At 56.8% G+C, this 13,187-nt stretch overlaps 1 protein-coding gene across 2 annotated transcripts; it reads left to right on the top strand.

The window, feature by feature from the left end:
• Positions 1-459: 459 nt before the first annotated feature.
• PTGES2 (prostaglandin E synthase 2) lies at positions 460-8,621 on the top strand. 2 transcript variants are annotated; one of them, XM_060154254.1, is made up of 7 exons: positions 460-848; positions 2,034-2,231; positions 2,905-2,963; positions 3,335-3,484; positions 3,753-3,953; positions 4,292-4,409; positions 8,378-8,621. In XM_060154254.1, exons 1-7 carry the CDS (start codon positions 579-581, stop codon positions 8,591-8,593), a joined length of 1,212 nt encoding a protein of 403 aa, XP_060010237.1. In that variant the 5' UTR covers positions 460-578; the 3' UTR covers positions 8,594-8,621. The 2 variants fall into 2 exon arrangements, with proteins under 2 accessions (XP_060010237.1, XP_060010238.1); XM_060154255.1 differs by lacking the exon at positions 8,378-8,621 and adding an exon at positions 4,881-5,548 and having other exon boundaries at positions 507-848.
• The last annotated feature ends 4,566 nt before the right edge of the window (positions 8,622-13,187 follow it).

The raw sequence follows: 13,187 nt of genomic DNA on the forward strand, positions 1-13,187 counted from the left end.
TCGGCGCCTTCGGGTGGGCGAAATAAATATGAGACACGTGGTTTCTAAGGCCCCCTGTGTGTATGGAAAATTTTACGGTTCGGGCCACAGAAGAAACGGTGCAGCGGTGCGGGAGGGCAGAAAAAGCCCGATTCGAGGATTCCCACCTATTGTGGGTCGGGCTGGGCGGTTTCTGCGACTCTCCTGGACCCGACGCCGTGACGCTTTCCCTGATAGTCTGAAGGGTTCACTCTCTTTCGATTGGGTGCGTATTACGGATGACGCTGACGGCCACATGGCGAGCTACGTGGCCGAGTTCCTGCGTTCGTCTCCGGGTCACCACCGAGACCAGTTACATCTACACTTTAGAAGCCGGGGCATTTAGCAGACATCCCTAGGTGTGTTTCTTCGGCTCTGACGGATGTGTGGAACTGGGCTCCGAGGACTCACGCCCAGTCCCACGAGAGCTGGCCCTCCCCACTCGGCATCACTGTCACTCCGGCAACCTGCAGGGCGCCGGAGACCTGCTCCTTTAAGAGGAGCCTGAGCCCGGGCCATCTTTGTTTCTCGCGCCCTCCCGCTGCGCCGGCGGAGCAAACATGGCCCACGCTGTGCGGGCGCTGTGGCCCGGCGGGCTCGCTCTGACCTGGAGGCTGGGCGGTCGTCCCGCGCTGGGACTTCCCGCGCAGAGCCGGGCCGGCTTAACCGGGGCGGCGGGAGGCCCGGGCCCCGCCGCCACCACCCGCAAGGGGGGCCCACGGCTCCTGGGGGCGGCGGCGCTGGCCCTGGGAGGAGCCCTGGGGCTGTACCACACTGCACGGTGGCACCTGCGCGCCCAGAACCTCCGTGCCGACCGCTCAGCCGCGCAGGTAAGCCCGGGTCGGACCAAGCCTTGGGTAGGGGCGTTCGGGTCAGCGCCGAACTTCGGGACTTCTGGGAACCGGCGGTGTCAGGAATCGCCTCCTCCGTCCGCTCTTAACCTTGGACCAGTGACTTGGTTTTAAGCCCTCGAGCCCTCAGCGTCCTCATCTGTGAAATGGGGCGCTACTGATGCCTGCTGACTAGAATTCTCGTTGTTTCAAAGTCGTTTTTCTAACGTGTTTTAAGACTTTTTGATGGAAAGATTTGGAGATCACTGAAAAGGGAAAGCCTCTTGTACAGTGGATGGCTTTACAAACATTTTATCGTGTCCCTGCCACTGTCTCCAAATCCCGAGGTTGTGTATTTATTAGTACTGTTATTAGTATTTTTACGGAACTGATGACCCTTAGACTCCAGGCCCTGAGACACGGAGGAACAAGGGTATGTCCCCCAAGCCGGGTGGTGGCCCAGCTGCCCTTGCGATGCTTTGTACACAGCACCAGCACCCCCCCCACAACACACCCCCACAGGCGCCCCTTTCCTGAACCCATGGGAACAGGAACGGTAGATGGGGAGTGGAATTCCGTGTCTGCCTGCCCGCCCACCTCCATGGCCCAGCCTCAGTCTCTCATCTCTGAACAATGGGGGGGCGGTACTGCAGCTGTGGCTTTCATACATGAATATGCTGCAAGCTCTCGTGAGGCTCTCCTGCTCTATGCAGGCCAGTGGCCCAGATATAACGCTCCCCTCTTGTAGATTTGAGGTAGACCCCGCTCGGAAACGCTGGGCTCTGCCTCCACACCCCTTGAAGGGGTCGGGGTAGGCACTCCCAAGTTGAAACAGTTGCATCTGGGGGGGCACACCTGGCGGTGTCTGAAGTTCCCTTGGGACAGGAAGGAGAGGAGAGATGTCTGTCTAGCATTGGACAGAGATGAGAAGATTCCTCCTACACAGAACAGACTTTCTACCTGGGGAGCCCACTGGATGGGCGCTTGGCTGTCCACTGCAGGAGCCTGCTGCCCACCTCCCTTCACCTCCCTTTCTCCCTGTCACCCATCCCCCATTTCTCCTGAAGTTCTCAGGTCATCCTAGAAAACTCTCCTGGGAAACTTTTGCTTGGGGGTGGGGCCTGGACCTGGAGGCGGGGCCTGGGCACCGGGCCTCAGAAGCGCCCTCCTCTGCTCCTCATCTAGCTCTCCCTGTCCAGCCGCCTGCAGCTGACTCTGTACCAGTACAAAACGTGTCCCTTCTGCAGCAAGGTCCGCGCCTTCCTCGACTTCCACGCCCTGCCCTACCAGGTGGTGGAGGTGAACCCTGTGCGCAGGGCCGAGATCAAGTTCTCCTCCTACAGGAAGGTGCCCATCCTGTTGGCCCAGGAAGGAGACAGCTTGGTGAGCCTTGGGGAGTTCCTCCCCTGCCCCGTTGTCCAGGCTTGTCCTGAGCTGGGCCCTGCTCTGCAGCCCTGGAAGGAACTTGGGCTCTCCGGGCCTCAGCTGGGGCTTATGAACCCGTGAGTCTAAGGGAGACAGAGGACCACAGAGCTTAACAACGTGGCTTCTGAAGTCAGGGTGGTCTGGGTTCAAGGTGGGGGTCTGTCACTCACTGGCTGTGTGACTTGGGGCCAGTCACTTAGCCCCTCTGGGTTTGCTTCATTAATCAACAGAGAACCATACTCTCCAGGGTGTAGGGCTTGGCTCCTAGTACGTAGCTTCTGAGTCTTCCCGGCCCCTCAGTGCCCAGGAGGCCAAGCGGGTGAGTGGGCGGGGCTCAGATCCTGGGTCCTCCCCACATTCTCCTCCCCATTAGCCACATTTGGGTCTCCCTGATTCGGGACAGGCTTCCCTGAGGGCGGGGAGTGGGTCCTGGGGGAAGGGAAAGCTCAGTGGGCATCGATTTTAGGGGTGAACCTCCAGGGACAGACAAACAATGCCCAGGTTCCACCCGACCAGCTTCTGCAGAGTGCTTGGGTGTCAGGATTAAGAGCCCCTGGTGATCCTGCCAGTGGCCAGTCAGCCAGTACCCCCCGCCCCCCACAGTCTTGATCTAAACCATCCTCTTCTCCAGCAACAACTGAACGACTCCTCTGTCATCATCAGTGCCCTCAAGACCTACCTGGTGTCGGGGTAAGGAGCCCCTGAGGCCCAGGCTGGTGCTGCATCTCATCCTGTCTCCTATCTCAGGGAGGCCTCCCCTAGGTTCCTGCATGGGAGTGGGGTGGAGCTGCTGCTTAGATTTCCAGGATGGGCCACGGGCATCACTCTGATACTCCCCTTTCTTCCGTGCATCTCCCTCTGTTGGGGAAGTGCTTCTGGTATCTGCCCCAAGTCCCTCTTGCTGCAGGACCTCCTGTGTCACCCACAGGAGGGTGGGAAAGCTTTTGTGGGTCAGTCCTGGGGCTGGATCAGGCTGGGGTAGATATTCATCCCGAGGAGGTGAGGGCTGAGTCTCCTGGAGGAAGAGGGAGTCAGGGTGAGGCTCTGGATATCTCCCAAAGGCAGCCCCTCGAAGACATCATCACCTACTACCCACCCATGAAGGCTGTGAACGACCAGGGCAAGGAGGTGACCGAATTCTGCAACAAGTACTGGCTCATGCTGGATGAAAAGGAGGCCCAGCGGATGTATGGTGGGAAGGAGGCCAGGACGTGAGTGGGGCCGGGGCCGGCCCTGGGGATGTGGGGAGGGGCTGGTCTTCCCCAGAGGGGACCAGGCTGCGCGAGATGCTGTGAGCCAGGAGCAGCATGGGAGACCACGAGGGCTGGGGCTGAGCCACGGGCGTGACTGACTCTCCTGCGGACCTCCTGCTTCCGTCCGTACACTGGGCTGTCGAGATAGTGCGTCTGCTCCCTCAGCTCCCAGGCCCTGGCTCAGGGAGCCCACCTGGCCCACCTTCTGTCCCCCCCTTGCCCGCAGGGAGGAGATGAAGTGGCGGCAGTGGGCAGACGACTGGCTGGTGCACCTCATCTCCCCCAATGTGTACCGCACTCCGACTGAAGCCTTGGCCTCCTTTGACTACATTGTCAAGGAGGGCAATTTCGGGACCGTGGAGGGCGCCATGGCCAAGTACATGGGCGCAGCTGCCATGTACTTCATCAGCAAGCGGCTCAAGAGCAGGTGACGGTGCACGCGTGTGTGTGTGAGTGCTTGTATGTGCGCGTGCGCTCATGCGCGCGTGCACCTGGGGGCCTGCCCTCCCCAAGTCCCCAGCGTTAGCCAAGCTGAGACTCAAACCCAAAACCCCTGATTGCCTCCCCCAGCCCAGGGCAAGCAGGGCTGGCCTGGGAGTCCAGAGCTGGGTCTCTGCCTTGTACCTTCCTCTGTTTCCCTCTCCATGGTTGGGTCTCTTGTCCCGCTCCACCCCCTAAGTAGCCTTGGCCCCCGGGCCTTCTCGCTCCCCCCACCTGGGCCAGGTTTCGGAGTTCCGCTGATGGACTTCCCCCATTCCTACCCAGGCACCGCCTCCAGGACGACGTGCGTGAGGATCTCTACGAGGCTGCCAACAAGTGGGTGGCAGCTGTGGGCAAAGACCGGCCCTTCATGGGGGGCCAGAGGCCGAACCTGGCTGATCTGGTGAGTGTGGTGGTGTCAGAGGGTGCACAGACCAAAGGGTCTGTCCTTGGGGTGGGGGAGGCCCAGGCAGGCAATACCTACGTCTCACAGCTCCTCCATCCCAGAGGCATCTATCTGCCTCCACTGGTTGTCAAGGGCTTAAGGAAAACCAGTGCTCCAGGCTTCTGCCCAGCAAGGTTCCTGGGACAGTGTCTTGTTGGCCTGACTTCAGTGCCGATCCTTGAAGCAGTCCTACAGCCGGGGTAGAATACATTGATTGCAAGGCTCTGGTCTTGGAGCGAGTGGTGGGGTCCGCTCTTCCCGAATCCTACAGCCAACCCACACGCTTCATTCAAAGCCCTGCGTGCAAAATTGGCCCGTCAGTGGGTCACGGGGCTCCCAGAAAGGGGAGGTGATGGGCCCAGGGCACACACCGGGCAGAGGGCGGGGCAGGCATGGACACCCCCTCTGTACCCGCCCCCCCTCCCCCAGGCAGTGTATGGTGTGCTGCGTGTGATGGAGGGTCTGGAGGCCTTCGACGACCTGATGCGTCACACTCACATCCAGCCCTGGTACCTGCGGGTGGAGAAGGCCATCGCTGAGGCCCCCCAGTGAACTGAGCATCCCTGCCGGGAGGAGGGAGGGAACAGTGGAAGACACCGGCTGTGGGGGACCAGGGCCGCTGGGCCAGCACCTGCTGATGCTGTGATACAGTGCAGCAGGGGACAGGATCATTCGACCTCTTGCCCACCCACCCTAACTGCCCCCTCGCTTCTAACACTGGACGTCTGCTGGAGCCCTGGGGCACTGGGGGACAAAGCCCAGGCTCAGTTTCCATTCACAAATGTACCCCCGCCCCCCGGGGCATGGAAGGCTACCTCCCTCACCAGCTGGACCCCCTCCTGGGCCTCCCTGCTCTTTAGCCTTCTCTGGGGCTCTCAAGGCTGCCGTGTTTACACCCCGTGGGTGGGAATCAGGTTGGGCTCCTGCCCTGGGCAAGGGAAGTAGGGACCGTCCGGTTTGGGGAGGCCCCATCCCTGGCTCCCCCTGGTTCCTGCTCTTCCCAGGTGTCCCCAGGACTGTGTGTCATGTTCACAATAAAGAAAAGGTTTGCTGCTCCCCGCGTGGCGGCACCATAGTGGAGGTCCGCAGCCAGTAAATACGGTTTGTCCAGTGCTTACTAAGTGTCAGGCCTGGGTGAAAGGCTCAGTGGGCTTTGTGTCCCATAACCCCTGGGACACGGCCATGGGATGTGCAGCAGGGAGGTGCAGAGATGGCCCAGGGTGCAGGTCCAGTTCTGCTCCCCGCTGACCGTGGGGCTCTGGGCAGGGGCACCCCTCTCGGCCCGAGTCTCCTCATCTGTCAGATGGGCACAATGTGGTGGTCCCCACCTCAAGGGGAAGTTGTGAGGGCTTGATGACAGGATACAGGTCACGTGTGCAGAAGGGTGCCTGGTGCAGCAGGGGCTGGGGTTGTTCCAGTCTTGCTCTGGAGACCAGGAGACGAGGGTGCAGAGGACACAGTGCCTTCCAGGGGCCCCTCTGGCAGCACAGAGCCACCCAGGGCTTCAAATCCCAGGCCTGGCATTTCACGGTGGTGGGGGGGTGGGGGGGACGCTGGGACAGGGGGCTATAGAGAGAAGCGGTTCTGGGAACGAGGCAGGGCTGTGGGGTCCCTGTTCCCCTAGTTTCAGCAGATGAGGGGCACACTGGCTGAGGTGGCCCTGCAGAGGCCCGACAGGCAGCCAGTGAGCTGACTTCTACCTCCCGGGCCCTCCCTACTGTGCAGTGACTGGGCAGCCCTCTCAGGAGAGTTTAAATTTTTTCTTTGTTAATTTTTTTTAAAAAAAATTATTTTATCTATTTGTTTTTGGCTGCGTTGGGTCTTCGTTGCTGCGCGCAGGCTTTTCTCTAGTTGCGGCGAGCGGGGACCACTCTTCGTTGTGATGCACAGGCTTCTCATTGCGGTGGCTTCTCTTGTTGCAGAGCATGGACTCTAGACCCGCGGGGTTCAGTAGTTGTGGCACGCGGGCTCAGTAGTTGTGGCTCGCGGGCTCTAGAACGCAGGCTCAGTAGTTGTGGCGCGTGGGCTTAGTTGTTCCGTGGCATGTGGGATCTTCCCAGACCAGGGCTCAAACCCGTGTCCCCTGCATTGGCAGACGGATTCTTAACCACTGTGCCACCAGGGAAGCCCTGTTAATTTTTTTAAAACATAAAAATAATTCATGGTCTTTGGGGACTTCCCTGGCAGTCCAGTGGTTAAGACTCCGTGCTCCTAATGCAGGGGGCACGGGTTCGATTCCTGGTCGGGGAACTAAGATCTCACAAGTTGCACGGCGTGGCCAAAAAAAAAAAAAATTCATGGTTTTTGTATGAGCAAACATTCAAATAAGGTAGAAGCGACAAGCACTCTGGAGGCAGACCGTGTCATTTTGGGAGCAGTGGCCTCAGCTTCTGCAGGGCTGTCTGCCACCTGCTTGTTTTTGTTCCCATGGCGAGCATCTGTCCTTGTCACCGTGTCACACTGGCTGGGTCTTCATGGTTGCAGAGTGCTCCTTCCTCTGGGAGGAAGGAGAGAAGCTGAGGCCTGAGGCCACACCAGTCTGTGGGTTGAGGAGCCGTGGAAGCTGCCTCCAGGGGGCCCACAGGTGTTGAGGTCTCCCGAGTCACCGCTGTGTCCAGGATGCAGATCCCCCTTCATTGATCGGCCTTTAAGTCCCAAGGCGCCTTTGCTCCAAGGACCTGCGTTGGCCTGTGGACCCCAGAGCCTCCCTCAGTGGGGCAGGAACTAGGCCAGGAGCACCTCGGGGCTGCATCCCTGCCCCCCTCCCCACTTTGCCTGCTCTTCACAGACAGCCTTTTCCTTGTCACCCCCCAGGGTTACTTGGTGCTTTTCCAGCTGCTCAAGGAGGCCGACTCGCCTTTCTCTGTCTCAATCCCAAATTCCCCAAAGGGAGCATTTGATGTGACCTGCTTGGGATGAGGCGTCCACCTTCAGTCCATGGCACCGTGGCCTGGGGAGGGTCTCACGTCCCACAGTCCCACCCTGTGCTTCCTGCCCTTTCTGCTCCCTGCTAAATCCAGTGATCATGTCTTCCTCTTGAGGCCTGGTCTGGCTAAGGAGGTGCCAGGGGCAGGCCAGACCCCAGCTACTCACCACCACCCCTCTCCTTGTTTTCACAGAGATGTTTTCTTCTGTCTTTGCATTTCTCAGAGGAGGATATGGTTGATGGCAGAGCCATGCCGGGGATAGGGGCCTCACTCCTGACTGGGGCTTTATCCCTGGGGCTGCAGCAGGCAGAGAGGAGCCTGCCCACACCCTCCTCACCCACCTCCACTAAATGGTCACCTTGATGAAAAGTCACCTTGATGAAAAGGACTGTGCTAACTAGACCCATTCCCTGTGATGGGCTGGAGAATGGCCAGTCAATGCAAGGCCACCACGGGGCACTGAGTCCTGCTTCTCTCATGGAGTATTCCACCCCCCCCCCAGGTGACAACCTTGCCTCAGTTACCTTTTCCCATAACCAGCAGAGGGCGGTAGAGGATGCAAAAGCCCTGTAGGGGATGGCCACAAGACCTGGTGCTGCCACCTTGTGGCCAATTCTGGGATCGCACCTTTGGGCCATCTTCATTTTCCAGGGACTCTATTTGCCCATCTGTAAAATGGGTTTAGCATGCAAAGTGCTGAAGATGGGTAGGTAGGAAAAGTCACACCTTTCAGGGGAAAAGGCCGCAAGCTAGGATCCCTTGCCCCATCTTGGTAATGCTTAGGTTATGGCTTGTGCCTGTGGGCATTGGTAGCAGCAGAAGGCCTGAAGTGGGAACTCTGCAATTGTTTGCTGTGACCTTGGGCAAGCCCCATCCTTGCCCATCCGTGGGCAAGCTCTCGGAGGTCAGTTACCCTTCATGGGGTTGTTGAAATCAGGGATGGGAAGGTTGCACAAAGTTGATGTGCATTGTTGATGTGTGAGGGGTGTTTTTCTGCAGCCGGTGGGGTCTGCTGTCTCTTCTCAGAACACACTCCCTGCTGTTTCCTGCTGGGCTCCTGGAGTCCATGGCCAAGTGCTCCAGGAAGTAAGAAGGGAAGAGAGCCCTGAGAATGGCGAGATCCCTCCTCCCTGGGAGTCAGGGAGGGCTCCCTCAGGAGAGCAAGCCACAGCAGGGGCTTTAAGGATTAGGATTCTGGTTCACTATTTTTGTTAGATTATTAAATTTAAAATTTTCATTTTGATTATGCAAGTAATTGTTCATTGTGCATAAATAGAGCTTGTGGATAAGCAAAAAGATACCAGTTATTCACAGACCCATCACTGAGATTTAAAAATTTTAAAAGTTTTGAGACTTCCCTGGCAGTCCATTGGTTAAGACTCTGCGCTCTCAATGCAGGGGGCACAAGTTCGATCCCTGGTCGGGGAACTAAGATCCCACAAGCTGCGCGGCGTAGCCAAAAAAAAAAAAAAATTTTTTTTTTTGGAGAATAGCCTTCTAGTTATTTTTTATGTATCTGCATATAGTGTGTATGTATATATATATATATATACACATAAAATATTTTATATATATAATTTATATTTTATGTACAATATTTATATCTAACAGTTAAATGGGGCCTATTTTGTGGCAAGCACCATTTTAAGCACTTTACACATATTACCTCATTTAATCCTTTCAACATCCCTATGAGGTAAGTACAAATATTCCCATTTTACAGATGAGGAAGCTGAGGCATCAGAAAGGTTAAGTGAATTGCCTGGTGTCACACAGTAAATGGCACAGGCAGGATTTGAACCCAGATCTCCTGGCTCCAGAGTCGATGATCTGAATCACAATGTCACATTACTTCTCTCTCTCTCTAGATACATATTTTTTGAAATAAAAATTCAGATCACACAGTAGCTCCTGAATCACATTCCAGATCAGTAACTGTTCTCCCTCACCATTTCTAATGACTGTTACACAGTATGCCATGCTCCACTAGATGACTCTTCCCTAATTTTTTTAACCAGTCCAATGGGAAGGATGTGGACGGGCAGAAGTGTCTAATGGGGAACAGACGTGGTAGTGGGGGGATGGTGTGGTGTGGGCTGAATAATGGCCCCCAAATATATCCAGGTCCTAATCCCTGGAACCTGGGAACGTTACCTTATGTGGCAAAGACACTCTGTAGGTGTGATTAAATTAATGATTTTGAGATGGAGAGATTTTCCTGGATTATCCAGATGAGCCCTAAATGTAATCACAGTCTCTTTATAAGAGGGAAGCTGAGGGAGGTTTGACTAAAGAAGAGGAGATGTGAGAACAGAAGTGAGAGGTTGGAATGACGCCAGGAAGAGGTCGAGAGCCAAGGAAAGCAGCCAGCCTCCAGAAGCCAGAGGAGGCAAGGAAATGAATTCTCCTTGAGAGCTTCTGGAAGGAACCAGCCCTGTGGGACACCTTGATTTTGGCTCAGGTGAGATTGATTTTGGATTTCTGGCCTCTAGAACTGTAAAGGAATAAATGTGTGTGTGTGTGTGTGTGTGTCTGTGTGTGTTTTTCGCTGTGCCACGCAGCATGCGGGATCTTAATTCCCTGACCAGGGATCAAACCTGTGTCCCCTGCAATGGAAGCACGGAGTCTTAACCACTGGACTACCAGGGAAGTCCTGCTTTTGTGTTGTTTTAAGATGCCACGTTTGTGACGATTTGTAGCAGCAGCCGTAGGACACTAATACAAATGGTACAGACCAGTGTAGTCAGGGAAGAGAAGCGGCTACAGGGAGCCAGGTGACCTGGGGGCAAGTCCCTTGCCCTGTGTCAGTTTCCTCCTCCCTAAAATGAGGGGCAGGGGCTGGGCTCTTTGGTGCAGCAGGGGACCCCCAACCCTGGCAGGCGTGGGTGGAGCCAGTTCATGGGGCTTTCACAGCTGCCGTGGGGAGATAATGTTTGGTCCTCGGCCACAGGGACCGTGCTGAGCGGAGACAGCAAATGGCCCGAAGAGACTGTTCCTTTGTGCCGCTCCCCCGCCAGCCTCTGTGTTATGGGACGCTGACAGCAGGAGAGGCCTTAGGCTTGCCTGGCCCCTGGGGGCTGGGGTGGGCCTCTGGCCTTCTTGTTTCCTTCCTGCACTCCTGCATCACTCCCCTCCTGCTGGCCTTCCCACCCAGCACTGGCCAGCCTCTCCAGCCACTATAACTGGGACTCGCTGGTCTGCTCTTGCTTCTTGGCCCTGGAGGGCAGGGACCAAGGTCCACGCCTGGGCAGAGGGGCCCGGCAGGCAGGCTGTTCCTCTTCTCACCCTTCCCCTACATTCCAACCTGCCCAGACCAGCGAGATGCGGACTGGGGACAGCCTGGCCAGAGCCGAGGTTGAGAACAGGGCTTCAGAGTCAGCAAAAGTGGTTTGAATCCCGGCTCAACATGTGCCCTTTTCTGGGGGGTGGGGGGATGCTATGGCTTGTGGGATCTTAGTTCCCTGAACAGGGATCGAACCCGGGCCCTCAGCATTGAGAGTGAGAAGTCCTAACCACTGGACCGCCAGGCAATTCCCAACATTTGCCCTTTGTATGAACCGGAGGAGTCCCTTCCAGCTCTGAGCTGTAAGGCAAATACTGTGCCCATCTTGCTCGTGAGGAAACTGAGGCTCAGAGAGGCATGAGATTTGCCCAGGATCACGCCGCCAGGTGCCAGGATTCAAGCACAGGCCTGCCCCACTTTTCTCCGGCTCTCTGTGGCCTCCTGGCCAGGAGAGCAGCCAGACGCCAGGTGTCACCTACCTGAGGTGAGGCAAGGAGCACCTGCCCCTCAGTGAAGGTCCCTGCAGGTGGGTCGTGGTGTGGTTCCAGGCCACTGGGCCTGCTCTGGGGGCAGGGGCCCCAGCAGAGCCCATGGCATCTTCAGCCCCCCAAGCATGCAGCGGGAGTGGGGTTCTCTGACCTGCCTTCGAAGCCGCGTCACCTGCTCACGGTGAGGCCCTGGGCGAGTCCCTTCCCCTCCTGGAGTCTTAGTTTCTGCCTCTGTAAAATGGGGACATGGCGGCAGCAGCACTTGTGCCCTGTGTTTGCAGAGCCCCAGCTGGCGCGCAGTGATGGCGCTCCCATGACTAAGAGATGAGAAGGTCTGGCTTCAGAAAGGAAGCACGAAGAGGATGGGCCAGATCCCACGGTGGGAGCTGCCCCCACCCCCATCCCATGCCAGAAATCCCAGGCCTCCTCACCCCGGGAAGGAGGGAGGGGGGACTGGAATGAAAAGCATTTAGGGGAAATCACTCTGTGAGTTTGGAATCCAGGATGGGGCAGGGGAGCTGCGAGATAAAACTCTTTATTAAGGACCGGCCATTTCCGTTTCCTGTCTCATTTCAACTTTCCAGCAGCCCTCCCAGGCTCGTCTGGAGGTAGGACGGAGGTCTGAAATGCGTCTCGCTGGGCTAAAATCAGGGTTGTCAGCAGGGGAGCGTTCCTTCCGCAGGCTCTCCAGGACTTGGTCCTTGCCTTTTCCAGTTTCTAGAAGCCGCAGCATTCCTTGACTCGGGCCTCCTTCCTCCATCTTCAAAGCCAGCGACCTCGGGCTGAGTCCTCGCCCGCCTCCCTGCCTCTCCCTGTTTCTGTCTCCCACGTGGCAGGATCTTGTGACTCCATTGGATCCCCCTGGATAATCCGGGCTACTCTCCCTATTTTAAGGTCAGCTGATTAGCAACCTTAAGTCCATCTGTGACCTTAATTAGCCTTTGCCATGCCACCTAATTCACAGGTGGTGAGGGTTACGACGTGGCTGTCTTTGGGAGGGGGTATGGTTCTGCTTCCCACACCATAGAACATTTGGATGGGTTTTATCCGATTAGTAACTATTCATTAAGCATGTAGTGGGTGCCGGGCACCTACTGGGAGCAGCAGTGAGAAAGCCAGCCGGTACTCCCACCCTCTAGTTAGCGGGGAGAAGTGCAAGGGAGAACAAATGGCGTGGAACAGGGCTGCCATAGGAAGCAGGGTGGCCAGCGACAGCCTCTGTAAGAAAGTGACATTCAATTAAAGACTGGAAGGAGGGATGAAGGAACAAAGGAGGGAGGTTGGCTTGGTGACACATCAAGTGTCACCCACCTCAGAGCACCTCCCAAAATTAACTTCTGTGCTGGAGAAGCCCCACTCCCAGCTGGAAGGAACTGAGGACCTGGGAACCTGGGACCCGGCTACCGTCCCAAGGAGAAGCCTGGACGGGGGCGGGCGGGGGTGGGGCGGGGACGACCAACTTGACAAGACCCAACCAATGGTTGGGAAATGGTTTATGCCCGTTACCCTGGTAACAAGCTGACGCAACTGGCATATTTGTTTCATGTGGCTGCCATAACAGATCACCATGAACTTGGATAGCCGCAAACAATAGAAATGAATTCTCTCACAGTTCAGGAGGCCAGAAGCCAGAAATCCAGGTGCTAGCAGGGTTGGTCCCTTCTGGAGGGTCTGAGGGAGAAATCGTTCCTGCCTCTCCCCTCGCTTCAGGTGGCTGCCTGCAATCCTATTTTTTTTGGCCGCACCCGAGGCTTGCGGGGTCTTAGTTCCCTGACCAGGGCTCGAACCCGCACCCCCTGCAGTGGAAGCATGGAGTCTTAACCACTGGACCACCAGGGAAGTCCCAATCCTTGGCATTTTCTGACGTGTCGATGCATCACTCCAACCTCTGCCTCTGTCCTCACGTGGCCTTCTCCCTGTGTGGTGCTCTCTTGCCTGTCCAGATTTCCCTCTTTTATAAAGACACCAGTCATTGGACTTAGGGCCCACCCTCACCCAGGATGACCCCATCTTGACTTGATTACATCTGCAAAAACCC

This window comes from Lagenorhynchus albirostris, chromosome 7, assembly GCF_949774975.1.
Source record: "Lagenorhynchus albirostris chromosome 7, mLagAlb1.1, whole genome shotgun sequence".
Taxonomy (NCBI): domain Eukaryota; kingdom Metazoa; phylum Chordata; class Mammalia; order Artiodactyla; family Delphinidae; genus Lagenorhynchus; species Lagenorhynchus albirostris.